This window comes from Nilaparvata lugens, chromosome 2, assembly GCF_014356525.2.
Source record: "Nilaparvata lugens isolate BPH chromosome 2, ASM1435652v1, whole genome shotgun sequence".
NCBI lineage: Eukaryota > Metazoa > Arthropoda > Insecta > Hemiptera > Delphacidae > Nilaparvata > Nilaparvata lugens.
In genome coordinates this window covers 26,896,237-26,923,095 of record NC_052505.1, presented here as the reverse complement: position 1 = coordinate 26,923,095, position 26,859 = coordinate 26,896,237, and the positions used below count along the sequence as shown (strand labels likewise).

Genomic DNA, 26,859 nt, shown 5'->3' with positions numbered 1-26,859 from the left:
AGTTGACAAAAAAAGAATGTGAAGGTGCGTACAGATATACGCGCTGCGAACATGAGCAATTCCTTTTAATCAGCTGACTCTGCATTTTCACAGAAACGGTATAAGATATAGATATAAAAAGTTTGGCATCAGCTGATTAAAAGAGAATTACTCATGTTCGCGGCGCGTAAATCTGTACGCACCTTAAGATGATTTATAATTTCAATTCTACAATTCCGAACAACACAAGTTAGAAGAGCAATGCTAATCCTAGAATACTGAACTTATTGATCCACTTATGTTAATATTTTTCAAGTTTTGAAATTAGTTTATGTGAATTAACCTTTATTGAATAAATTTTTATAATCTATGCAAAACAACAAATTGATGTCAAATGGAAAAATACAAATAATGTACAAGAAATAATGGAAATAGTAAACAGTATAAGTACACAATCACAAGCTTCCAAGAGTTGTGCGTTTGGTAACTAGAATGTACATTTTTTCCAATTCAGAACAATAACAGTATACATCTTTTCAAGAAATCAATCATCTAGTTTTAACACCATTTTGTTCCTATTTTATAGAAAGCACAATAACAGTATTAACTTTTACAATAAATATGAATTTGAAATACAATTTACTTGATAGGAAAATTTTCATTTTTATTGAAAGTCATAGCTTTGTTCAAATAAATACTCATGCTGATCGACAAGTAGGCCTATAGTGAGGACCACGTTATAATGACAGTGGAGAAAGATAGGAGAAAACGTTGTCGATCCTCTGTCTTGTCAATGCCTTCTATAGACGGTAGCTGATACAGGTTTATTAACTGTTCATTATAGTTTAAAAAAAACAATTATATTTTATTACGCAAGAAGTTATATTTTTCAATAATTTCATAGAGAATTTTCATAATTGAAATGAAGTATTTTGTTAATTAATTATTCATTTTACTTTGTTAAAAGATGATCTGGCAACAGAGCAAAGCGAGAAAGAGATAGAGATATCCGCTTTGTTGAATGATAGACAAGGATAGCAATACCATTGCCAATCAAACACTGCTATTATAACGTAGACCTCACTATAGTGCAACGTGCAACCCAAACCTTGAAAGTATAAGTTATGATAACGAAATACATGACTATAAGGAATACTGATCTTATGATTGCTAACTTTATAATTTTAGCACAAAACAATATTATACAATGACTAAAGTTTAGTGAGAGTAACTTATGAATAAAGTTATAAAGTTAATACTTGACTTTAAAACTACCGCACCATAATAATATGTGTTAGGGTGATTCTATTATTCTTATTTAGAACATGAAAATCTTCAAACATGTTAGAAATGTTTAAAGATGTTCATGTTCTAGATAAGAATAATAGAATCACCCTAACACATATTTTTATGGTGGGATGTCATAATTAGTATTGAAATTATGTTTAACAAACTCTTGAATTAGATACAATTAAAAATATGTATCTATATTTGTAAAAATAATCTCCTCTATATGCACAAATCAATGTCATTCAGAGAAATTATTATTATTATTAGCTGATTCAATCAAAAGCCTTAAGAATTATAATAGTTCAGTTCATAGAGTATAAATGAGTAACCTGATAATAGATATTCGAATTAAAATTTCTCGCCAATTAAAAACTGATTAAAATTAATAAAATGACCAAGCATTAAGAATGAATTATGTTGAATTGTTGAATAAAGTTCCAAAAATCAATTAATCATACATTAAAATTAAGAAGAGCCCTGATCGTGAAAAATCCAAATATGGCTGTCCATACAAAATTTGAATGGAGTTTTACCTGAAGTTACTAGTAGGGTTACATTTATTAATTAGATATAAAATATTGTTTGGATTGTGAGCACTATTTGTGAGGGATTGAGTGATATTAGCCTGATTTCCAAGAGAGAGAATTTATACATTATTCTGATAAATCAAAAGAGTTTTGCAAAAAACAAATGACAGTCACTGTAAACCTTAAACTGTTGAAAAACCGGAGGTTTCCCGTTCTCATTGTGCCCAAGGATCGTCCAAAAGTTAATAAAATCGACTACAGAAGCATTAGAAGTGGATTTAAAAAATTTTCAAGGTATTTCTGAAGAATTAAAATAATATTTTACAATTTCGCGACCAATGAAGTGGATAATTTAAAAAGATTGACAAATTTGACATTAATTGAATTCCTGAATTTTGTAGTAAAAAGTGTCATACATTGACCCATTCTTTTATTTTATTAAATGTGAGTTAGAAGTTAGGACGTAAAATCAATTGCTCCACGTAGTTGGTTTAACGTTTTAGCTTCTGATGTGTAAGAACTGAACGTATTCTATTATCTAACGAGTTCATTAGATGAGTAATAAAGGCAACTTTATAATTTTACTCCGTGCTCCATAGAAACTAAAAGTGAATTGGTCTTTGTTCTGCAAATCAAGGTCTTGAATAGATCAATAAATACTTTTCGAATTTTAAAGTCAGAGCCCATTATCCGTTCTCAGTTAAAAAGTGTATATAAACTTATCTAAGAAATCTAATCTTGAGATCAATTATAAGCTATTTTGGACCGTGCAGTTTAAACATAAATGGTTGTCTTGTTTGGAGACTTAAGAGGTGTGATGCTTTGAGAATTTCACACTGAAAAAGTTTTATTTTTTCTATCTTTCTTTATACTAATTATAAAGTTTGGAGTGATATATTCAAGAAATGGAACTAAAACTAGAGTGGATAATAAGATCCAACTGTTCAGTTTTAATTATTTAAGAGCGACCACAGAATAAGCGATTAATTTTTGTAAATTTTGTTTTGTTAACCCAAAGAGTGAATATCTAAATATTCAATAGTTTAAAATTGGTTATCAATTTGCTATTCGATACTGTTATCTCATATTTGAATAATTTATTGTTTTTCGGTTAAAATATATCAACTTGTTTACTATTTCTTGAATCGTTGTTTTTGAAAACGTCTAAAAATTTTATTTTATTTATTTATTTATGGATAAAATTACAAATCATATGAATAATAAATTCAATAATAAATAATGCATTCAAAAACATACATGCTAAATTAGTATTTCTCTCATTCATGCCTTACATATTTGATAAAGTTGAAAGTGAGAAGGGGCGTAATTATTGAAATATACACTCGAGCCCCTATAGAAGATACATTATTTTTGATAATGGGGTTAGTTTTTATTGAGCCTTATTTACGATTACGTTTAAAGGGATTCAAAATAAATCGTTAGAGTTATACGGTACAAAATTGGAAGTGAATAATTAATTGACAAAGATTATGCATGGATGGAAGAATGTTTTCAAGTTTAGTATGAATACTTTGAATTGACTGAAAGAATTTAATTTCTTCAAAGGTGCATACAACTTGAACTATTGGTAATTACAAAATTCTAAGAAGTACTTCTTTCACTTTCACAATAGTCCTTTCAGCTTACTTTTCAATTTTGGACGTGTTTCAGGGCACTGAGCACCATCTTCAGCAGACAAGGAGGCAACGCGTCCAGACTTGAAGAGTAAATTGAAAGTACTATTGTGAAAGTGGAAGAGGCCTCTTAAATTTAATATAATTCTCTTTACTGATACTGTAAGTGAAGTAATAGAAAACGTCTACATTAACAATCTATTTCTCATGCTACAGGAACTATGATCAGCTCTACCAAAACTATATCATTACAATTACTGTATTACGATTGGAGCTAACAATTTGACTAAAGTAACATAACAATTAATGCACATGCACTATAAATCTCACTTGGACAGACTTGGACTTGAAAGAAAAACTTATAACCTACCTAATAATTTTCAAGTTCAAGCTTCTAATTGCTTCTCCAAGCACTGACTATCTAAACTGAGAGATTCTGTTTAAACCATGTGCACTCCACTGCGATGACGGAAGTGGAAGAATTTTTAACCGGCGGTTAAATTTGTTAAACTTAGTTAAATTTCTCGCCGGCGCCGTCATGCAAATCGCAGTGGTGTGTACAAGGCGTTGAACTGTCCTTACAAAAAACGCTCTCAAAACTGATATTTCTGAGTGAATATTACTATAGGAGATGACAAACAGTTACTAACTTTATTAGTACCGTACTTAGAGTTATTATTTAGTACTATTATTATTTATTCAAAATGACTCTGAAAGTTATTCAGTCTTCACTTACAACATATCACATGCATAACACCACCGTATATAAAAATATATATTTGTTTAATGAATAGATAACTAGTAACCTTTAGATTAGAAAAAAACAACATCTTTCGACTTAAGTTTTTTTGTTAAGTGTTATTGAGTAGCCCTAAAAAAATACATCATGATCATATCTGTAGATGTGGAGAGATATTATACTACTGGAGTCATACGTGGTTTTTACGTTTGAGGTTAAGTCTGAATGCTTTTGGAGTCAAACACATACTTGTTTGATCAGAATCAGTAAAAAATAACTTTTGCTGAATGCATATTTGATAGGTTAGCAAGTTATTGGTTTGAATTCCATTTATAACTTGTGTAATTTCTTATTCATTTTGCAAAATTAATTCGATAGTTTTATTTAGTTATTTATTTTATCTTTTGCCAGCACATTTCGGAAATTCGTTTGGTGTGGTAGTGCAATTCCGAGATCTACTCAAAATTGTGTCTTGTTTCATTTCTTGAAACCTATCGTCTTAATATTATATATTAATATAATTATCAATGTTATCATTATTAGTATTGTCAATATTGATATTACATTTAAATTTACTATTTTTACACTTGTTAAGTTTATTTATTGAGTAGTATATTTATTTATGAATAAATTTGAATTGTTATTATCAATAAAAAATATTCTCCAATATTCTTATTCAATTCTTACTATCAATATTAATAATTAAATTTTCATTTTTTATTTTCAAACTTTTAATAATTTTTGTTTATTATGTAATGTATTTATTTCTGAATGAAATTGAATTGTAATTGAGTTGAATATTTTTCTTTTTAGTAGCTTACCCATAACCATAGCTCTCATCAAATTGAGCAAACAATGAGTGTAGCCAACAAATTTCTCTGTCGTATATGTTGTACATTCTTGAATAGTCTTATGAAAATATAAATCAAGGTGATCAATGTCCATGTAAAAATCAATGCGGAACATGCGGAACTTGTACAAGAAAAGTTCACTTGTCTTTAAAAAATCCTATTTTATTATTCAACGCAAGTAAATTCTGTATAAAATAATGTTTTTTTCAAATTCTCTTACAAGAATATGTCCTGAATATCAATTTGCTTCTGCAAGTCAACTAATTCTTGTAATGATCTTGAATCTACAATAGTCTTATAAAAATGCATGAGTATGACGAAATATTGTGCTGGAAGAGCCTAACTATCTAATCTCTGCAATTCTGCAATAGTCTTAAGAAATAAACATGCAATAGTCTTGAAAAATAAACATGCAATAGTATTGAGAAATAAACATGCAATAGTCTTAAAAAATAAACATGCAATAGTTTTGAGGAATAAACATGAAATTGGTTTAAAAATAAATAGCTCAGGATGAGCCAATTCGAATAATTATCCTACTCTCTTGATTATTAATTCTTTACTTTCTTAGAAATATTCGGCAATAGTTTGATGAGTATCAATGAAATTCAGTCGCTTTATAAAATTTCTGCAATTACAAATCTATTTTCAGTTAATTTTATAAAAATACAAATATTGAAATACTATGAACTTACTTTATTTTTGTCATCTTACAAAAATTTACATCATACATATATTTGCAAGATGGACCCAATGTCTACCATGTAATAAAAAAATTGCAATAGTTTACTGAAAATAAAAGTGTTTAAGAATGATGTACCTTAGCAGTCTTATCATAAATAAATTGTGCAAAATAAGTTATACTCAGCCAATTTGTTTCTACTGCCTGATGGAAATTCTGTAATAGTTTCATGAGAATACAATTTTTTAAGATCAATGACCTTCAGTCGTTTTATGAAACTTTTCATCATCATAAATATATTGCGCAAAGTGAGCAAAGTAAACTAATTTCTTCTGCCTTATGAAAATTCTGCCAATACAAATCTATTTTCATGAATTTTATGAGAACGCAAATCTTAAAAAACAATGAATTTTCAAGATGAACCCGATCAACTAATTCCGTTTGTCTGATGAAAATGTTGCAATATTTAAATTAAAATACAAAACTAGAAGATCAATGTAGATAGTTCAATCGTTTTATAAAAATACGAATCTCATAAATAAAAAGGTAATGCAAGATGGATATTCCATAAATATCTGCCGTCTAAGAAAAATTATGCAAATGTTTCATAAAAATACAAATCCTGAGGTTCAGATAACTTCAGTCGTCCAAATCTGTATAACATAAACAATATGGTGCCAGTCAACCAGTTTCTGCCATCTATCTAAAGTTATGAATAATATTATAAAATATGAGCCCAGTCAACTAATTCCTGCCGTCTAAGAAAAATTCTCCAATAATTTTAATAGATCTACATTGATCAATCGTCTTACAAACTACACATCGATATATTTCGATTACTTAGAGCCCAAACAAAATAAAAATCCAAAATATAAACATATACCACAACATCTTAGTGAAAGTCAAATTTCTCAATTTTAAATTACTTGAATGTTATAAAATCATATATAATCAAATCAATCATCTTAAAAACTACAAATCGATATAGTTCGATTACTTAATGCCTAAACAAAATATAATCCAAATCATAAACAAAATACAGAGTGGTTATAAAAGGACTTTACAACTTTGAAAGCACATAAGTATTTATAGACAACTTACAGAAATGATAAAGGTGTCATTTTGTTACAAAACTCTTAAAGTTTAAGGTGTGGGTGTTATTTTGGTTCGATGAGACAGCCGTTGGTAATGCGACATTATCCTTAATGAAACCCCACAGGAAGAAATGCATCGGTGTTAAATGCAGTGATCGAAGTGGCCATGCAATTAATTGGCCCTTCACGACCTATCCAGCTGAAAGTTGAAAAGGAATGTCTAGAAAATCCTAAACTTAGCTGAATTTACCAAGCAGGGTCAATTGCATGGTCACCTCGCTCACCGGATTTAACACCGATTCATTTCTTCCTATGGGGTTTCATTAAGGATAAGGTTTATGCTCCGTCTCTACCAGACTATGACCTCCGTAATTGGATCACATTCGGATCGCTACGAGTGTGGTACGAGATTGGATCGATGCTGGTACGAGTGCGGCAAGAAATCGATTATCGGTGAAATGTATGTCGCATTACCAACGGCTGTCTCATCGAACCAAAATAACACCCACACCTTAAACTTCAAGAGTTTTGTAACAAAATGACACCTTTATCAATTCTGTAAGTTGTCAATAAATACTTATGTGCTTTCAAAGTTGTAAAGTCCTTTTATAACCACCCTGTATAATCCAAATCATAAACATGTACCACAACATCTTAGTGGAAGTCAAATTTCTCAATTTCAAATTACTTGGATAATATAAAATCATAATTACTCAAATCAATCGTCATAAAAACTATAAATCGATATAGTTCAATTAAAAAAAGTCATAATTACTTGAATATAATAAAATCATAATAGCTTGAAAATAATAAAATCATAATATTCATAAGATGTTATAAGTGAAAATTACTTTAATTATGACGCTGACTTACGCTGGACCTAGAGCGGGGCCACTGCCATTGCGTCAGTCTCCCCCTCGTTCCCCTCGTCATTCTCCTCCTCCTCGGTGTTGCGAGGATTCATCTCCATGCGAATTCCTTCCTCTTCGTCCTCCTCAATCAGAATCTGTCTTCGATTGCAGCTGTAACACAATCCACAACAATTTGTTCACTTGAAATGCATGATGGTGTAACAATAAAAACTAGTTCATTAATTTTCTAAAGTGTGATTCACGTTTCAAAGTCAGTGGAAGTCATATGACGTCATATTTGCCACGTTTTTTCCACCACCAAATATATAGCAGATAGGTGAGATTCAAGTCAGCTCGGCACATCTTTTATAATATTAATTGTTGATTCTTATTAATAATTATTAATTATTATTATAGTCTATTCACCAAGAAATTACAATATCTTTACGTTTACATTTTCATAAATTGAGATTAAATATTCTCGTTCATGGCAAACGATTGAGCAACGGTGTGGAGTTGAAAAAGGATAGAGCTATATGCTTTATCTGATGACAGACAAGAATAATAAATCAGGTGCTGGCTTTAAAACGTGAATATCACTATAAGTTGTTGTTCTGACAACATCGTTTCAATCGTTATGAAAACTAAACTATGGATGGTAAATTAACTTAGCTTGAATCAACAGAACATGAATGGTTCTAACAATTCCAAGTATTCTAACAAGAAAACAAATTTGTATGTGTAAGCAAAATAAATGCGATGTCGAACAATGAATAATAGAACATTTAATGTTATTCCTAATAGAATAATTGGGAAAGTGGTTTCCACTTAGCAATGTATAATGTAAATGTAAATCTTCTACATCAGAAATGTATCTATTTCTAAAGATTGACGAGCGCTTGGTGGAAGGGTGGCTGCTTGAGGCCAACTCCACTCACTATCTCGAAAACGGTGGGTGCTCAAAACGAAATAAAAGTTGCTCAAATCAGCTCAAAACGAGCTCAAAATGATGGCGTTAAAATTTCAAAAATATTTTAGTGTAGAGCCAAATTAATGTTGGTCTTTTGTTCCGGTGAGCTGAAAGAGTGATGACCGCGTAGAGACGAATCTAGAGGGAGAACGTTCCGAGACGCGCTAGGGGAAGATTGTGAGATGTAGTTTTTAGTAATGTGATTGAGGAGTGTTTATGTTCAGAGAGAGAGAGTGAGAGAGAGAGCGAGAGAGAGAGAGAGTATATATATATTCTTGTTATGGGATTTTTTCAATAGAGTGAGATTGTTTTGGTGAATTGACGTATTTATTTGAATTATCCTATAAAAGTAGCAGGGCCCAGGACACTAAAAACCTGGTGGTGGCAGCGCTACTGGAGAGCACTGTCATGCTCGCCACGCACGCCACAAGTGGTGACTTGGCGGTGGGATCCGAACTCTGAAAACTTGTTCAAAGTATTTCAACCGTGAAAGAACAGTAAAACCTAGTCTCCGAGAGATATAATTGGTGCCGTGATAGTTTCAAAGTTCATTGTTAAGTGTTACTAAATTTTAATTCGTTTTTGAATATGTGGACGTGATCTTGTTGAACTCTTGATTATGTGTTCCTCTAGTTTGTGAAGATGAAGGGAACTTTATTAACTACTAAATAATGAACAGTATAAATTTATTTCTACATGCATTCGGACAAAAGGCAACATTTCTTAAACTCATAGTTCAATAAATCAAATCCTTTCAGAAATATTTTCTAAAAAACGTTGACGTCTCAAAAATCATGCAGCAAGAAAATTTATTGAATTCGATTTTAAAGATAGTTGAACAGTGATTTCGGAAAATTTTTCGGATGAAATATGAAACCGGGCGCGATTATTGAACTCTGGGAAGCGGAAGTGTCTTAAGTCAGCAGAACGCGGGCAGCGAACCAGCGAAACGTTGAGGTGGGGATTGGCAGAGGTGTGACGTGACCCTCCAACTTTTGGGTGTTGGCGATACGTCTCCAGGTTTATCGCTCTTCAGGCTACACGACTCTGATGACAACGGATGACAACTGTAATAACATGGATATATTGGGGCAACGTTTGCGGCATTCTACGATGGAGATGAAGACATCAACAATTAAATTTGGTGAGCGATTTATACAGCTCTTCTTGTATTGAAAATATTATTGTTATTATTTATATATTTATCGAATTATAGTGTTGGAGATAGACTTCCCAATGAATTAACTTTATGATAGGAAATTGTTAGGTCTACATTCAATTTAGAGCCCATTTCAAATTATTAATGTTTATTTCATGCAAAAATGATTAATTAATGTTTATTAATATTTATTTCATGTTTTATCAGGTCAGATATCAATATTGTTTATTATAAAATCATATAGAATGAAAAGATTTCTGGAAATTATTTAGGTCACACAGAGCTGATAGAGTAAATTTATTGTTTTATGAGAGTTATTTATTTATGAAAATGAAAGGTTAATTATAAAAAATTAAAATGGCTGAGAGAGTTAATTTTGAAGGGCAGGAAGATTAAATCAGCTTAGTATCACACTAAACAAAACTGTTAACAGAGACCTAAATAGAAAAGATACAAATTTAGTAGACGTAGAAATTGTTACACCCCCTGAGCAAAATGTCAAACCTAATTCCGATTTAGTTAGCAGTATCCCAACATTCGATGGAGAGCAGTCAGATCAAATTTATTCTTTTCTTGACACTGTTGATGGAATCTCTCAATTGTGTGGCTAGTCAGAATTTCAAAAGACACAAATTATCGGATTAAAACTTACTGGAAGTGCATTATTGTTTTTCAAGTCAGATGATAGGTGTAGGAATGCAAAATCTGCAGCTGAAATAAGAGCAGCTTTAGTTGAGCGTTTTGGTGATAGCCTACCAAGTCGTTATTACTATGAACAATTGGCATCAATCCAACAAAATAAAGGAGAGTCAATTTAAAAATATGCAGACCGAGTCATGAACATTAGTAGGAAGACGATTAGAGTAACAGCAAGTGATGAAGCTAATAAAATACTAAGAGAAGAATCAGATAGGAGAGCCATGGAGTCATTCTTAAGAGGATTACATGGTGAAATAGGGAAACAAACTCGTATCAAATTCCTTTAAAGAAGCAGTAGCAACAGCCATAGCGATTTTCAACCTAGATAGAAAACCCTTCCAAAATTAACAGGAACCATCTAGTAAAATTTAGTACAATAACTCAAAAAAAATGTTATAACTGTGGGAAGATTGGACACATCGCTAGAGATTTTAGGAAGAGAGTTGTACACACTGACACTCAACAAGTGGGCATTAGAGTTTGTAACTTTTGTAAGAGAAAGGGTCATCTAGAAATTGAATGAAGAATGAAACAATATTCCGCAGATAAATTTTGTAACAATTGCAACAAGCGAGGACATCTTGCACACAATTGTTGGGGAAGTGGGAAAAATATAAATGACAACCGAAAAGATCAAGAGATGTTGTTAAACGACAACGGGGAGCTCAAGACCGCCGTTGGGAACCCCAAACATTAGTAAATTCAGATCACTTTTGTAATAGGTCTGGACAGGCGAGACGAAGTAAGCCCAAAATTGTAACTACATTATACCAAAATAGTGCCGAAGAATTAGTTGTGGATGGTAGTATTGGAGGAGTGGAAGGAAAGATTGTAGTTCATACGGGAACAAAGGTATCCCTTATCACAAGACAAATCGTAACTGGCACAATTACTCCAAGCAACATCATCCTAATTAGAGGCATCCCTGGAGCCCTTATGCGAGTGCATGGGACAGTGAGGCAAGTTATAAAACTGAATGGGAGGTAAAATGCGACTTGATAGTAGTTGACTTACCAGACACCTATATTGCAATACTGGGATATGATGTTCTCAAAATTAAAAAGTCAGTCCTAGACCTTGATCGTAGTATATTATTTATGGAAGGAAGGCAAGTTGCGCGACTTATAAAGAAACAGTTCCAATGAAGATTACAAGAAGAGTGGCTATATGAAGGTTGAAAAAGAAAATACTCAATCAAAAACTATAAGTATGAAAATTGAAGAAAGTACTCAAACAGATTTTATAAATTCGAAAATAGAAGAAAAGTATATCCAATCAAAACCGATAACTTCAAAATTACGCTCACAATCGACAATTCATGTTAATGCATATTGTAGAACCAATCTCACAATACCTGCTAGATCGGAGAGAATAGTACAAATCAAATTGGGAAAAAACAATAAAAATAAAAATAACAATAAAGAAGTTTCAAATAAAAAAAAAATAAATAAATAAAAAAAATCAATCAAATCAGAATTGAAAAATGAATTAGAAAACAAAGTAATAATAACAGAGCCTGTAACAGTTAAAGTCCATGGAATTTTAATAGGCCGAAGTCTTTCTAAAGTAATAAATGGTATGTGTTGGACTAAAGTAACAAATGTAACCAATGAAGATTCAACATTATATAAGAACACATTAATTTGTAATGTTGAAGAGTCTCAATCTCTCAATCAACCAATGATGAACACAATGCTAACTATAAAGAAGTGAAGCTAACTAGGAAGAGAACAGAGAAGTTTGCAGCTAAATTAGAAGGAAAATTGTGTCATTTGGATAATGAAGAGAGAATTAAGATGAGAAATATACTTTGCAAATATAGTGACATTTTAGTCTTGAAGGAATTGAGAATTTAGGCTGTACATCAACAGTAGAACACAAAATTAATACTGGTGATCACCCCCCTATTAATAAAAGACCGTACAGGGTACCACATTCACAGAGAGATGTTTTAAAGAAACTTATACAAGAACAGCTAGACAAAGGAATCATTGTGACCAGTTTATCACCGTGGTCAGCACCAGTTGTTATTGCTCCGAAAAAACCATGTCCTGATGTTATTACATACAGAATGTGTATTGATTTTAGAGAAATTAACAAAATTACAGTTCCAGAAGTATGGCCTTTACCTGATATCCACGAGACATTAGATTCATTAGGAGGTAGCAAATATTTCACAGCACTTGATATGAACTATGGATTATTCCAAATCAAAATGCACCCTGAGAGTCAAGAAAAAACTGCTTTCAGTACTCCTGATGGGCATTATGAATATACAAGAATGCCAATGGAACTTATCAATTCACCAGCAGTGTTTCAAAGAATTGTAGACTCTACCTTGTTAGGATTGAAAGGAAAAGCATGCCTACCGTACTTGGATGATATTTTAATATTTAGCCCTACAATAGATCAGCACACTGAAGTTATAGCCAAAGTATTAAGTATTGGATAGATTTAGAGAAGTCAATTTGAGAGTTCAATTGAAAAAATGTCAAATTGCTAAGCCAGAAATAAGTTGTCTAGGTCACATAGTCAACAGGGATGGAATCAAGCCATGTCCTAAGAAAATTGAGGCAATCAAAGAGTTTCGACCTAAAAATAAGAAAGAGATCCGTGGTTTTTTAGGTTTATGCAGTTATTACAGAAGACATGTTCCAAAATTCGCCAAAATCGCCAAACCGCTTACACAATTAATAAAAAAAATCAAAATTTTGACTGGAACGAAGAATGTGAAACCGCTTTTCAAAAGTTGAAAGAAAAACTAATCACAGAACCGCTCCTTATTTATCCAGATTTTTCAAAAGCATTTATTCTTAGCACAGACGCCAGTAATTTTGCAATTGGATCAATTTTAGCTCAGGAAATCAATGGAGTTGAACATGTTATTGAATATGCATCTAGACAACTCAATTCAGCTGAACAGAATTACAATGTAACAGGGCGAGAGCTATTAGCAGTTGTGTGGGCTGTTAAATATTTTAGATGTTACCTCTATGGTAGATCATTCACTCTACATAGGCCTACTGATCATAGTGCTATCAAGTAGCTTTTATCACTGGAAGATCCATCAAGTAGACTAACCAGATAGGCTTTGAAGTTAGCTGAGTACGATTCACAAACCTGGTGTTAAACACTCGAATGCAGACTGTTTAAGCAGAGTTATATACAAGAATACAGTTGAGAATCTTCCATTGTTAGACTTTGAAATCATAAGAGAGAAGCAGAAAGCAGACGAAGAATGTCAGCGCCTTCGAGAGTATCCTAGTTTCAAATTGAGTCCAGAAGGGATCATTCACTTCAAGAAACATGATAAGAAGTTGATTGTTATACCAAGAAGAATTCGAGAGAAAGTTATTCGTCTCCACCATGATCTTCCTTATAGCGGTCATGGGGGCATTAAAAATGGCATTATAAGATGGTATTCGGAAAAAAATTAGAACACCGCTTGAAGCTGATCTCATATTAACTGAAGGTACAGAGATTTATTCGAATTATATAGAAGATCTTAGAAGTGGATTAAAAACTATAAAAGAAATGTCAGTTGAGTGCCAAGAGAAGGCAATGAAAACGCAGAAGAAGCAGTACGACAAAAAGTCTAAAACAAGTGAATATCGTGTAGGACAAAAAGTTTATCTCTTTGTACCACAAATTAAAAGAGAGTGAAAAAATTGTCAAAGCTATGGAGAGGACCGTATCTAATTTTAGAAATTAAATCGAAACTGAATGTAGTATTGAGAGTAAGAGGAAAGAACGTAGTTGTACATGTAAACAGAATAAAACCAGCGTTGTACTATGAGCCCTACTGTATTCAATAAAGACATCAGAATTGACTTGGAAAGATATAATATATTGAATCATGAGAATAATTTATGTTTAATGTAATAGGAAATTGTCTTCTTAATTGAATTTATTTCTGTATTTGATAATGTATTATGTTCTATAAGTATTAACTTGATACTGGTCGTAGTTTTTGTGTTGTCGCGCAGGAGTGCCTTTTGCAGACGGACAGAGCGGCCAGAGCAACAGAGCCACAGGCACACCACCATCCGAGTTGAAGGAGGCGGTCACCTCGAAAAGATCATGCAGGAGACGACATTCGGCAACGACACTGCCTAGGAGTCAACTCAACAGTATCAAAATCGCTGGGTGTTCAAAAGTGACCAATGTGTGGTGGGACTATAATGATTAGCAATTTAAAACTTTATGTGGGAGAACTTTATGGTAGCCTAATGTGTTAAGATGGACTCTGCTTTGTTCTGTGCCAATAATTCTTTGTTTGTAAAATTAGACTAGATTCATCATTCGAATGTATAACTATGATACTCTCTCTCCTTGAATTTTATGTTATACATTTTTGAAAATGTATTAACCATATATAACGATATTGTTAGGATTTAAATTTTATTTGATTTCAACTTAGTTTAAAGATGTGCCAGTAAATGTATACGCCACATCTTTTTCATGCGGAGGGGTGATGTAACAATTCAAACACCTCGCTCTCATAGGATAACAATTATTAGAATAGCGGAGTCATCACTCAGGCCACCAAATTGGATTTTAGTACCGGTGAGCTGCGAGAGTGATGACCGCGTAGAGGCGAAACTAGAGGGAGAACGTTCCGAGACGCGCTAGAGGAAGGTTGTGCGTGAGATAGTGAGATGTAGTTTTTAGTAATGTGATTGAGGAGTGATTATGTTTAGAGAGAGAGAGAGAGAGAGTATAGATGTTTGTTATGGGATTTTTTCAATAGAGTGAGATTGTTTTGGTGAATTGGCGTATTTATTTGAATTATCCTATAGAAGTAGCAGGGCCCAGGACCCTAAAAACGTGGTGGTGGCAGCGCTACTGGAGAGCACTGTCATGCTCGCCACGCATGCCACATTAATTGAGCGAATTAATGATAGGCCTACATGGAACTTTATTTATTGCATAAAGATTGTGTGATAATTGATTATTTAGATAACAAGCATTAACAAAGAACTTTGCTGCAACAACCGTTCGTTGCTTTATAAATAAAATCCATGAGTGAAAAGTGGTGGAGCATGAAAACGAGAGAAAAATCTTGATAGAGATGAATGAGTTGAATAATTTGAATAATGCTCAGTTCAGACAGAATTGAAGGACTATTGACGGGTTGTTGGTGTGTAAATCAAAGCCCCCCTCACATTCACACATCCACTGAACGCGCTTTTTGTTCGACATGACACGCCACGCGTAAGAAGAGGTTGAAGAAGAAAGAGGTTCAAGTGGAAGAGACTGACGCTCTCATGCTCTTTTCAAACGTTGAGAGAAAAGTGCTGAAGATCACTCATTCCCCTCCCAACCCTTTCAAACGATTTATCTTTCAATAAGAGAGAACAAACTCTCTGCAAACAATGCTGCATTTTCAGATAAATACAATAATACTATGCTTGCGTAATGGTAGAAAATTGCTTCAACAGAATAAAAAAAAACTGCCATTTTTCAAAACAGTTAGTATGTAACTAAATATTCTAATTGGTGCTGATAGCCTTGTTGAACTTTTCTCCCATTTCTAAAGATTTTCGTTAAAGCTGAAACAAAATTCTTCTAACTATCAGCAATGGTTAAAAACTGTCAACACTGAGGTTATTTCTAAGGAATTCAGACAGTTTGGGGGGAGTAATCTAACAATAATACTGTCTTTTACGAATATTTCAAAATTGTTAACACCACATTTATCTGTGAAACTGTTTCGTCACAACAATGTGAGGCTTTGCACACACTGATGCGGGATGATGCAGTTTAAAGCCACATTTGAATAGTTATAAAATCATCCCGCACTCGTGTCTCGCACAGGTGTGCGCAATGCTCAACTAGACTTACCTGCGAATACTTCCCGCATAGAAGTAATACAGAATGGAGCAGAACGATCCGAAAAAGATGACGGCAACGACAAGTTCCAAGACCACATAAGCATCGCTTTCATCGTCAGCATTTGATTGGTTGTTGGTCGGGTTTGGGGTTGTCATTTCATTAGAAGTCGTCGGATGGTAGAACGGATTCGGAAACTTGTCAGCTGGTATGCTATTGTTGTAGGGGAACTCAACAGCCGGAGTGGTTGTGTGGAACTTTTCTGCTTTATCATAGGGGAACTCTTCATCTGGCATGAACTGTGTAGTCGAGGGAGTAGGAGTGTTGACTGAGATACTCTTATGTTCAGGGAGAGGAATACTACTCTCATTTGCAACTCCACTAGAGATCACTGTACCGGAGCCGCTGTGGTGATGAGGAAAGATTTCGCTGCCTCTCGGAACAGTAATCAAAGGCCCCTTGAAGTTTTGGACCATTTTGTTTCTGGAACCAGGCTCTTCCGATAAATCAACATCATTGAACCGTTTGTGGTCTTGACAATTTTTTCCCTCGGTTTTATCACACTTGGGTTGAGATAACATGCCCTGTTTGCTGTTTTCGAAAATGAGATCGTGCAATTGCTTGCGGTCGGCCTCAGCACTGATTGGCACTTCAATATCGTGGTAGGAGTTGTTTTGGTGGATGTGAATTCGAAATTTTGTGGGCAGCTCAACTGGCTCCTTGGCTTCTGGCTTGACTTGTATTGGCACACTGAGAGCAGGATGGTCGAAAACGCTGTCTTGTTTTGGTTCAAGTGATCTCGCTTTAGCTGGTTCTACGGATGCGGTTGTCTGTGGAGGGTTCGGTTCCTCCTTGATTTGGATTCCCACTGTAAAACAATGACACACTTATCAGTACTGGTAATATTGCAAACTATGTCCATTCTGAACAAATTTACAAATAGCAAATCAGTAGCAAACGACAAACTAATCAGTAACTGCCATATTGCGAAATTAGCAAGTTCGGGGTCACTTGCATGAAAATCGAATTAAATTTGAACACCGTAAAATGATAAACATAGCATCGTCAGATTCGGTCACTGGTCCATTCGATGACATTATTTCACGGCTGTTAAATTTGATTAGATTTCCGTGTGCTGGCCATTAGTAAAATCAAATTCAAGATAAGATTCGGTCTAAATTGTACGGTATTGGAAATTAAGGCTATGCAACAAGTTAAAAAAAATCAATTTACTCGTGATATTTTTTATCTCGAGTGTAAGTTTTACAAGTTTTTCGATCTGATTACTTTCAAGTTATCAAAATAAAATAATTTTCTCAGGAAACTTTTTGAGATATGAGCGTCTAAAGTTCGAATATTGAAACAGATCATTTAAAATTTGGTAATAGAGATAACTTCATGCAATTTTAAGGATACATTCCTCACGGTATAGTTATTTAATACCTTCTGCTTCATCCATTACCCACAATATTGTGGGATCGATAGCGTCAAAAAATCAAAACACGTACCGTAATTCAACACAAACTGTAATAGTACAGATGGCAGTGATCCAGTGATCGTGCTTCCAGTAAAAATTCAAATTATCACAAATTAATTTACACTGTAGTATGCCTTATCACACAGCAGCTTCCGGACGGGTCTCCTGAAGGCGGCCTTATCCAATTGCTTCACACTACTAGGCAGCTTGTTGTAGAATTTCAGGGCAGAGATCCTATAACTGGCCTGTGATCGATGTTGGCGTCTACTGGGGACATCCAACAGCTCACTGCGCCTGGTGTTGTGGTTCTAGCTACGGGCAGCTAGAGTATGCTGAATCCTCTTGACAAGCACAGGAGGATGTAATGGCTGAAGACCGTCAGTACACCAAGGGGAGCAAAGATGGGCTTACAGTGGGCAAGATAGTCGCTGCCTGTTATAATTCTTAAAGCCCTCTTTTGCAGCCTCAGAACATCAGCAGCCCCTGCCGAATGACCCCACAGGAGCAATCCATAAGTGATGTGGCAATGGAAGAGAGCATGATACATCATTACCAGATACCTCTCCGTCATCAGGCCCCTCATCTTGAGCAGCAGGAAGCAAATGCGGGAGAGTCGGCTGGTTACCTGCTGTGAATGACTGTTCCAGCTGAGTTTGCAATCCAAGACAAAACCCAGCAGCTTTACTGGATTCTGAGAGTCACGCAGTTCTCGTGACAAGCTGCAGATGATCCTTTGGGTCTTGTCCTCATTCAGCTGGAATCGATTAGCCAGGAACCATGAAGTGGCAGATCGAAGATGCTTCGCAGACGCCTCCAAAACCCGCTCAAGCCCAGCACCCGATGACAGCAGAGATGCATCATCCGCATCAGGGAAGAACCATGGTCGTCGAGGTCAAAAGCCACCGGAAGGGTCTGTGAGTATTTATCGCTTACAAAATTTAAAATAATCTGTTACACATATTTAATCTTTAGGCGTTCATATCTCAAAAGTGATAAGAAAAACAATTTTTCTTGCAAAAAATGTTTTATTTTGTTGACTTGATATAGGCCTAATCCAAATAAAATGTTACACAGCCTTAAAATTATTGAAGTTATTTATTGTAGATTAATAAATGTTGCTAGGCTATATAGCATAAACACAAAAGAGCTATGTCTATGATATTACTCAACAGGTAAATTTCAAGTTTGTAGCAAGCCAGTGTTTCTCAACTGATGAATCATAGCATACAAAAAATAAATCTAAAAATCTGGTGTGGCGCACTCACACAACTTTCCTTGCCGTTGTGAAAATTGATCACCTGACGCTAGTGTTCACGTGCATCTCAAGTCTACTATTCAAAGATCTAAGCCAGCTTGTGACAGGACAATAACGCTGGAGACACATGAGCTCTGCTATCTCTTCATGGTGAATGATTTAATAAAATCAACAGTTGCTAACAGTTTGCAATTGAATTATCACATTTTCTCGAATTACGAGCTTATTTTCAATTTTAGGTGAAAATGTTACAAAACATTAATTGTAAAGATTTTCATGTTCAATCTTTTCCACTTGGAATTTCTTGTTTAATTTGTATCTGAAGCCTGATAATTGGGAATCTAAAATAAAACTTTGCATAGATGGGGTGGAGCTCCTGAATTTTTTACAGATATGGGACTAGTGGCAGTTTATAGAGCTTATGAATGACTATTTCAGGTATGAATTTGATCAAAATCGTTGGAGCCGTTTTCGAGAAAATCGCGAAAACCCCTGTTTTTGACAACATTTTCGCCATTTTAGCCGCCATCTTGAATTGCATTTGATCGAAATTGTTCGTGTCGGATCCTTATATTGTAAGGATCTTAAGTTCCAAATTTCAAGTTATTCCGTTAATTAGGAGATGAGATATCGTGTACACAGACACTTATACACACACACACACACACACACACACACACACACACACATACAGACCAATACCCAAAAACCACTTTTTTGGACTCAGGGGACCTTGAAACGTATAGAAATTTAGAAGTTGGGGTATCTTAATTTTTTTCGGAAAGCAATACTTTCCTTACCTATGGTAATAGGGCAAGGAAAGTAAAAATAAAATAAAGTTACTACAGTGTGACATTCAAGAAAGAAATGTACAACATATTAATAGACATGAAAGATGAAGGGCAGTGTAAGGAATTTCAATGTCAAATTTCTTTTGAAATGAAGAAAAAACAAATTAACTTTGGAATTCTTCAATATTTCTACTATTAGATGTATATTCTCATGAAATTCCCATTAACTGGTAATGATTAGTTGATAAACTCTTCACAAAACATTATCCTGGTGAAAATTTGCAAGCGAAAATAGATTTATGAATGAAAAATTTAAAGAGCATCTAAAATGGAAAATTTTCGGGAAAATTATCCAAAAATAAACTAATAAAGTGATTTACATAAATGGTAAACCATATATTGCCACCGATTTTTGCTCATTAAACTACTTAGTAGGATAAATAAACTTACTAAGCTAGGTTTATTCCAATCAAAGCCTTATTGACAAACTGATTGCAATATGAACGATTCAAACACCCCGCTCAAATAAATTAAACATTTATAATAGCGGAGTAATCACTCAGGCCAAAAAATTGAACTTTTGAATCGGTGAGCTGAGAAAGTGATGACCGCGTAGAGACTAAACTAGGGGGAGAACGTTTCTAGGTGCGCTAGAGGAAGGTTGTGTGAGAGGATTGGTTATAGGAATGTAGGAAGTTGAAGAGTTATTACCTATGTTTAGTAGAGAGAGTAGATGTTATTGTGGTATTTGAAATTTAAACAGGACTGGTGGTGTTTTATGTTGAAACAAACCCATATTCAGCTGCAGATGCTTACAATACTACAGCTGAAGCTGTGTTGGTTTCAACTCAAAACTGCTATCCTTTCTAATGCCTAATGTATGTGGATGTGACAAAATAAAACTGTGTTTTTCCAATAATTATTGAAAAATTCCTCTAGGATCAATTCTCATTCAACAAATTTTAACAAATTAACTAATTCAAACACTATCTATTGACAAATATCACAATAACATCTACTCTCTCTACTAAACATAGGTAATAACTCTTCAACTTCCTACATTCCTAAAACCAATCCTCTCACACAACCTTCCTCTAGCGCACTTAGAAACGTTCTCCCCCTAGTTTTTATATAGTTTTATCTTGCATTTACGGTGTACATTCCTAGCTTTGAATATGCATATAATTGATGTTATGCATATAATTGAATATGCATATATCTCCATATAAGGGAGAAAAATGTGCGGTTGGCTGCAGTGATACGTTTTTGAACTTCTTTGAGTTCCTCATTAGTATCCGTTATGCAACTCCCTAGGTAAGTGAAATAGTCATCTACTTCATAGTGCTTCCCTCCACATTATATGAGTTGTCCGAGTCCATTTCGATGCTGTCTACTCTGGAGCAATACTTTTGTTTTTTCAGTGTTTATCTCTAGCCCAACACCCTCCTCCAGCTCCATTGCTACATTTTTCACAGGCATCATAGATCTACCAAGTATGCCAATATCATCTGCATAGCCTAGTATTTGGACTGACTTCATCATCAGTGTTCCACACCTATCCACTGAAGTCCTCCTAGCTATTATAATAGGATATACAATTATTAAAATACACTGACTACCAAATTTATCAAATGGAATTAACCTCTCACTCTATAAGGGGTGATGAAAGAAGAAATCATTTCACATAAAGCAATTCCACGGAAAAAACATAAAGATACAAATGCAAAGTATACGCACAATAATTCAGTGTAAGAAACCATACCATATGCAGATATAATGACGTTGAATTGTAAAGTAAATCAGGTTGAGTTATATCAAGGATATGAAAAAAGTATTAGTTAGTATCCTCTAATTGCATAAGGTACCTACTCCTTCACTTCTTTAGGAAAAGTGTTGTGATGATATTGAATCATCATATGACTAGTGTTTTCTTCTTATGTTTCTGTTATCAGATGTTGAACTATTTATTCTAATTTTGAATCTGTTATGAATTCATTACTGATCAATAAAGCCTAGAATGCAGAGGTTTTTCATTACAATTTATTTTCGCATCTTTTGACGAAGAAGACATCGATGATGAAAGTAAGTTGCGGTTGCTTACCAACTTTCTATCTCATTCTGTTTATCAAACAATTGCCGACAAAAATTCATATACTTCGGCTATTGACGCACTAAAATCTGCATATGTAGAACCAATAAATGAAATATTCGCTAGACATAAATTGGCAACTAGAAAACAGTCTTCAGATGAGACAATTGACCAATATAACCAAGCTTTACAACAACTGAGTAAGAATTGTGGGTTTGCAGATGTTGATTCTGAAACTCATAGGAAAACATACATTCGTGATTCATTTATCCGGGGCCTCAGCTCTCATCAGATAAGACTGAGACTTTTGGAGTTTGACAAGCTAACTCTTGATGAAGCTATTGAAAAAGCACGTGCCTTGGAATCTGCCAGAAATCAATCAGCTTCTTACTCTTCTGAAATAACTCTTAATGCCACTTCAAATAATTCTTCAGAAAATTCATGTAAAGAAACAAATTTGTCAGCTGTAAAAACTGGAAGCTCAAGTTTTCAAAAATGTTATTTTTGTGGTCGTCAGCGACATAAAACACGTCAGCAGTGCCCTGCACTGAATGACTCATGCGAAAAATGCCAGAAAATAGGTCATTGGAAAAATGTCTGCAAATCTACTAAAACTTCTTCATCTTCGGCGCTTATTGCAGCCTCTACTGTTCTTGAAAATGCTACAGTACAAGCTCAGGTAAACAACATTCCTACTTCTGCTTTGATAGATACAGGAAGCTCTGAGACATTTATTTCACACTGTTTTGCTAAAAAATGTGGACTTGAAATCTACCCTACAACTGGTGCAGTGTCCATGGCTTCAACATCACTAAGAAAGAACATTTCCTTTTATTGTGTAGCTCATTTAGAATTTTCAGGTCAACATTACCCCAAAACAAAATTCAGTGTATTGCCTGATTTGTGTGCTAATGTTATTGTAGGACATGACTTACTTAATCAACACTCTGAACTTAGAGTTTCATTTGGAGGAACTAAACCCACATTGACTATCAATTATCTGGCTCCAGCAAAGATAGAACCTCCACCACTTTTTGAGTTTTTAACTAAAGACATTAAACCTATAATTACTAAATCCCGAAAGCATTCTCTTGAAGACACTAGTTTCATGGAGAAAGAAATTGAGAAACTGCTAGCTAATGGAATTATTGAAGAAAGCAGGTCTCCCTGGAGAGCTCAAGCATTTGTAGTGAAGAACGAAAATCACAAAAAGCGAATGGTAATAGACTATTCTCAAACTATTAACCGATACACACATCTTGACGCATATCCCCTCCCTAGTCTTGAAGATATTGTTTCTAAGGTCTCAAAAAACTCTGTATTCACCACTATTGACTTGAAAAGCGCTTACCACCAGGTACCCCTACGAGAAAAAGATCGACCTTTCACTGCATTTGAGGCATGTGGCCGTTTGTATCAATTTCGAAGGCTTGCTTTTGGTCTGACAGATGGTGTACCCACTTTTCAGCGAGTCATTGATAATGTTATTAATAATGAAAAACTTGAAAAAACGTATGCATACCTGGATGATGTGACAATATGTGGTAAGAATCAGAAGGAACATGATTTGAATCTCAAAAAATTCTTAGATGCAGTACAAAAATATAATTTTACAATCAATACAGAAAAAAGCAAATATTCACTTACTTCAATAAGCTTGCTTGGCTATAAAATTGAAAATGGGACAATTTCTCCTGACCCTGCTCTGAAACCATTGCTCAATCTTCCACCCCCAGATAATAGAAATGCTCTTGAGCGAACAATTGGAATGTTTGCACACTATTCCAAATGGATATCCAATTATTCAGATAAAGCTAAACGGCTTCTTACAGCAAAGACCTTTCCTTTGACTTCTGAAGCTATAGCTGACTTCAATCAACTCAAAACTGAATTTCTAAGGCAGTAGTTAGTACAATTGACGACTTTGAACCTTTTGTGGTTGAAACAGATGCATCTGATTTTTCAATTTCAGCTGTCCTATCACAGTGTGGACGTCCAGTAGCATTCTTTTCTCAGAAGCTGAATGATAGTGAGCGTAAACATTCATCCATTGAAAAAGAGGCTTTTGCTATTGTGTGTGCTCTTAAAAAGTGGAGACATTTCTTACTTGGAAGATTCTTCAAAATTATCACTGACCAGCGCTCTGTATCATTCATGTTCGATATGACTCATCAAAATAAAATAAAAATGAAAAAATACAACGATGGCGATTGGAGATGTCATGCTACAATTACGAAATAATTTACAGACCAGGAAAGGACAACCAAGTAGCAGATGCACTTTCCAGAGTGTGTAATGCAACTCAAACCGATAAATTACACTCCCTACACTGTGACTTGTGTCACCCTGGAGTGACCAGAATGATTCATTGGGTAAGAACTCATAATTTACCCTATTCAGTTGAGGATGTCAGAAAAATGACTTAAAGAAAAAAATCTCATAAAGGTGACACATCCATTTGAAAGATTAAGCGTGGACTTCAAGGGTCCTCTTCCATCAAAAACTAAAAACAAATATTTGTTGACAATAATTGATGAGTACTCTAGGTTTCCGTTTGCATACCCTTGTCCGAATATGAATTCATCAACTGTAATTCAGTGCCTTGTGAACTTGTTTACCACATTTGGTTTACCTTCTTATGTACATACTGACAATGGAACCTCTTTCAAATCCAGAGAGCTGCAGGAATTCTTTCATAATCGAGGAGTAGCCACTTCCATGTCAGGAAATGGCCAAATCGAACGAGAAAATGGTACAATTTGGCGCACAGTGTCTCTTACATTGAAGCATAGAAATTTGGATGTATCTGATGGGAATCTGTGCTCCCAGATTCTCTACATTCTATTCGATCCCTATTGTGCACGGCTACTAATGAGACGCCACATGATAGGATGTTCCGACACTATAGACAATCATCTAATGGTATAGCACTTCCAACCTGGCTTGCCCCTTCAAACAAAGTCCTAATGAAAGTACCTATACGAAGAAGTAAATTCGATCCATTGGTCGAGGAGGTGGATATTCTTCAAATCAACCCACAATATGCCAAGGTACGGCTTAGTAATGGAAGAAAGACAACTGTATCATTGAAAAACCTTGCCCCTCGAGGAGAAGAGAGCATTCAAGAAGATAACGATAAAAATCAAGATGATACAAATGCAGGATCAAGCCTTAGTGATCACGCAGAGCCTGAGAACAATCAAGAAAATTATCATGAAAATCAAGATGAAACAAATACAGGATTCCCCCTTAGTGATGAAGAAGAGCCTCCTGATGGCACCCTGCGAAGATCTTATAGAGAGCGCAAAATGCCTTCTTATTTGAAAGACTATTCATTGAATTCCTAAAGACGGGAAGAATGTGATGATATTGAATCATCATATGACTAGTGTTTTCTTCTTATGTTTCTGTTATCAGATGTTGAACTATTTATTCTAATTTTGAATCTGTTATGAATTCATTACTGATCAATAAAGCCTAGAATGCAGAGGTTTTTCATTACAAGTGTGTTTATTATTCAATGATTTTAGTATAATAGGGAGTAAATTATAAAACTTAGGAGTCAAGAAGGAATAACATTTTTTTGAATAAAGTTGAATTTGGTCTTGGGATATTCACATCCAATCGATTTCTCAATATATAATTTAATCCAGGTCTTTCACACCTTCGTTCAGTGCTGGCTCTATCAAAGAAAATCTTTAGTGGGCTACTTTATAAATAAATTTTGGAATGGCAATATTCTCATTGCTCTAAACAACTATGACTTCTGCAACTGACTTCTGACTTCTATGACTATGACTTCTGCAATATAATCAATGGTTTGAGTGTTGTATGGTACGCTCCTCCCCAAATGGATAACCCATACTGTAATTTTGAGTCAGCAAAAGCATAGTATAACATTCTCATCACATCAGGGGGACATATAGATTTGAGCATATAAAATATTCTTGGGCATTTCATAAGTTTATTTTTCAAATACATGACATGTGACATCCACGTTAGATTACAATCTAAAATAAGCCCTAAATACTTTATTTCTTTAACTTGCTCAATTGAAGCCGTCCTTATGATTTCTATCAGAGTGTGTAGCTACCTATAGGCCTATATTAAATTTTGATGTTTAAAAGTAGGCTACATTTTTTAGTTAAATTTTATTTACCCCACCTCATTTTTCGTTTTCTTCATTAAAAAGAAAATTGAGTCAATATATATTTCTAATAATGACTAAGGAACAGAGTTTGTTGCTCGTAAAGTACAGTATTATTTAGCAAAAGATCGTCATATATCTGACAATTATGCTTACAATTATTGATACTATATTAATTAATTAAAAAACCTTACCTTTGGGGAATGAAAAGAAGCACGGTATAATATTTGAAACCAAAATCAGCAGCAAATACTTCATGGCAAACATGATTGCAGATGCAGATTCTAGTTGATTTGTAAAATATTTTCGGATGACACACCAAAAAAGATCTTGAGATCAATTTCAATAAATTAAAAACTCCGGCTAGCTTATCATTATCACATGGGATTTTTTCAAGTCTCGAAACCAGTAAAATAATGTAAATGTAGCCAACCCGGCTACCCAGCAACACTAGAAAAAGAACCAGTTTTAGATAACTGATTACTATCTACCATATCAAAATCGTAATCAAAAATGTCTTGACAGGCTTTAACATTATTATCTTTGAGTGGTTTCAGCAAATGATGAGTAAACAAATATGTTTTCAACGCAAAATGATCTAACCTGTAAACTGCTGCAGGCATGCTTGAAAACTTATCTACTCCACACCACAGATGACAGACAAAACACCAGAAGAGTGCTTACATTGTGGGTAACATTCTCTTCATCTCGGATTTCATTTCATCTCTATATATTATTTAGATGAGCACAAATAATATCTATAATATAATTCAAATAATAGCAGAATATTTTT

General features: G+C 34.2%; 1 protein-coding gene across 1 annotated transcript; it reads right to left on the bottom strand.

Annotated features, from left to right (window-relative positions):
* Window positions 1-3,177: 3,177 nt before the first annotated feature.
* LOC111045784 lies at window positions 3,178-26,677 on the bottom strand. Its single transcript, XM_022331245.2, has 3 exons — window positions 26,261-26,677; window positions 16,320-17,175; window positions 3,178-7,818 (listed from the first exon to the last, which is right to left on the bottom strand). The coding sequence occupies exons 1-3, from the start codon at window positions 26,331-26,333 to the stop codon at window positions 7,677-7,679; spliced, it is 1,071 nt and encodes a 356-aa protein (XP_022186937.2). The 5' UTR covers window positions 26,334-26,677; the 3' UTR covers window positions 3,178-7,676.
* Window positions 26,678-26,859: the final 182 nt, after the last annotated feature.

Bases quoted from the DNA above. Each gene is read 5' to 3' on its own strand.
- LOC111045784 (XM_022331245.2), bottom strand. From the start codon at position 26,333: ATGTTTGCCATGAAGTATTTGCTGCTGATTTTGGTTTCAAATATTATA. The intron at 17,176-26,260 runs GTAAGGTTTTTT...ATTGTTTTACAG, and splicing joins CTTCTTTTCATTCCCCAAAG to TGGGAATCCAAATCAAGGAG. The intron at 7,819-16,319 runs GTAAGTCTAGTT...ATTGTGTTACAG, and splicing joins TATGCGGGAAGTATTCGCAG to CTGCAATCGAAGACAGATTC.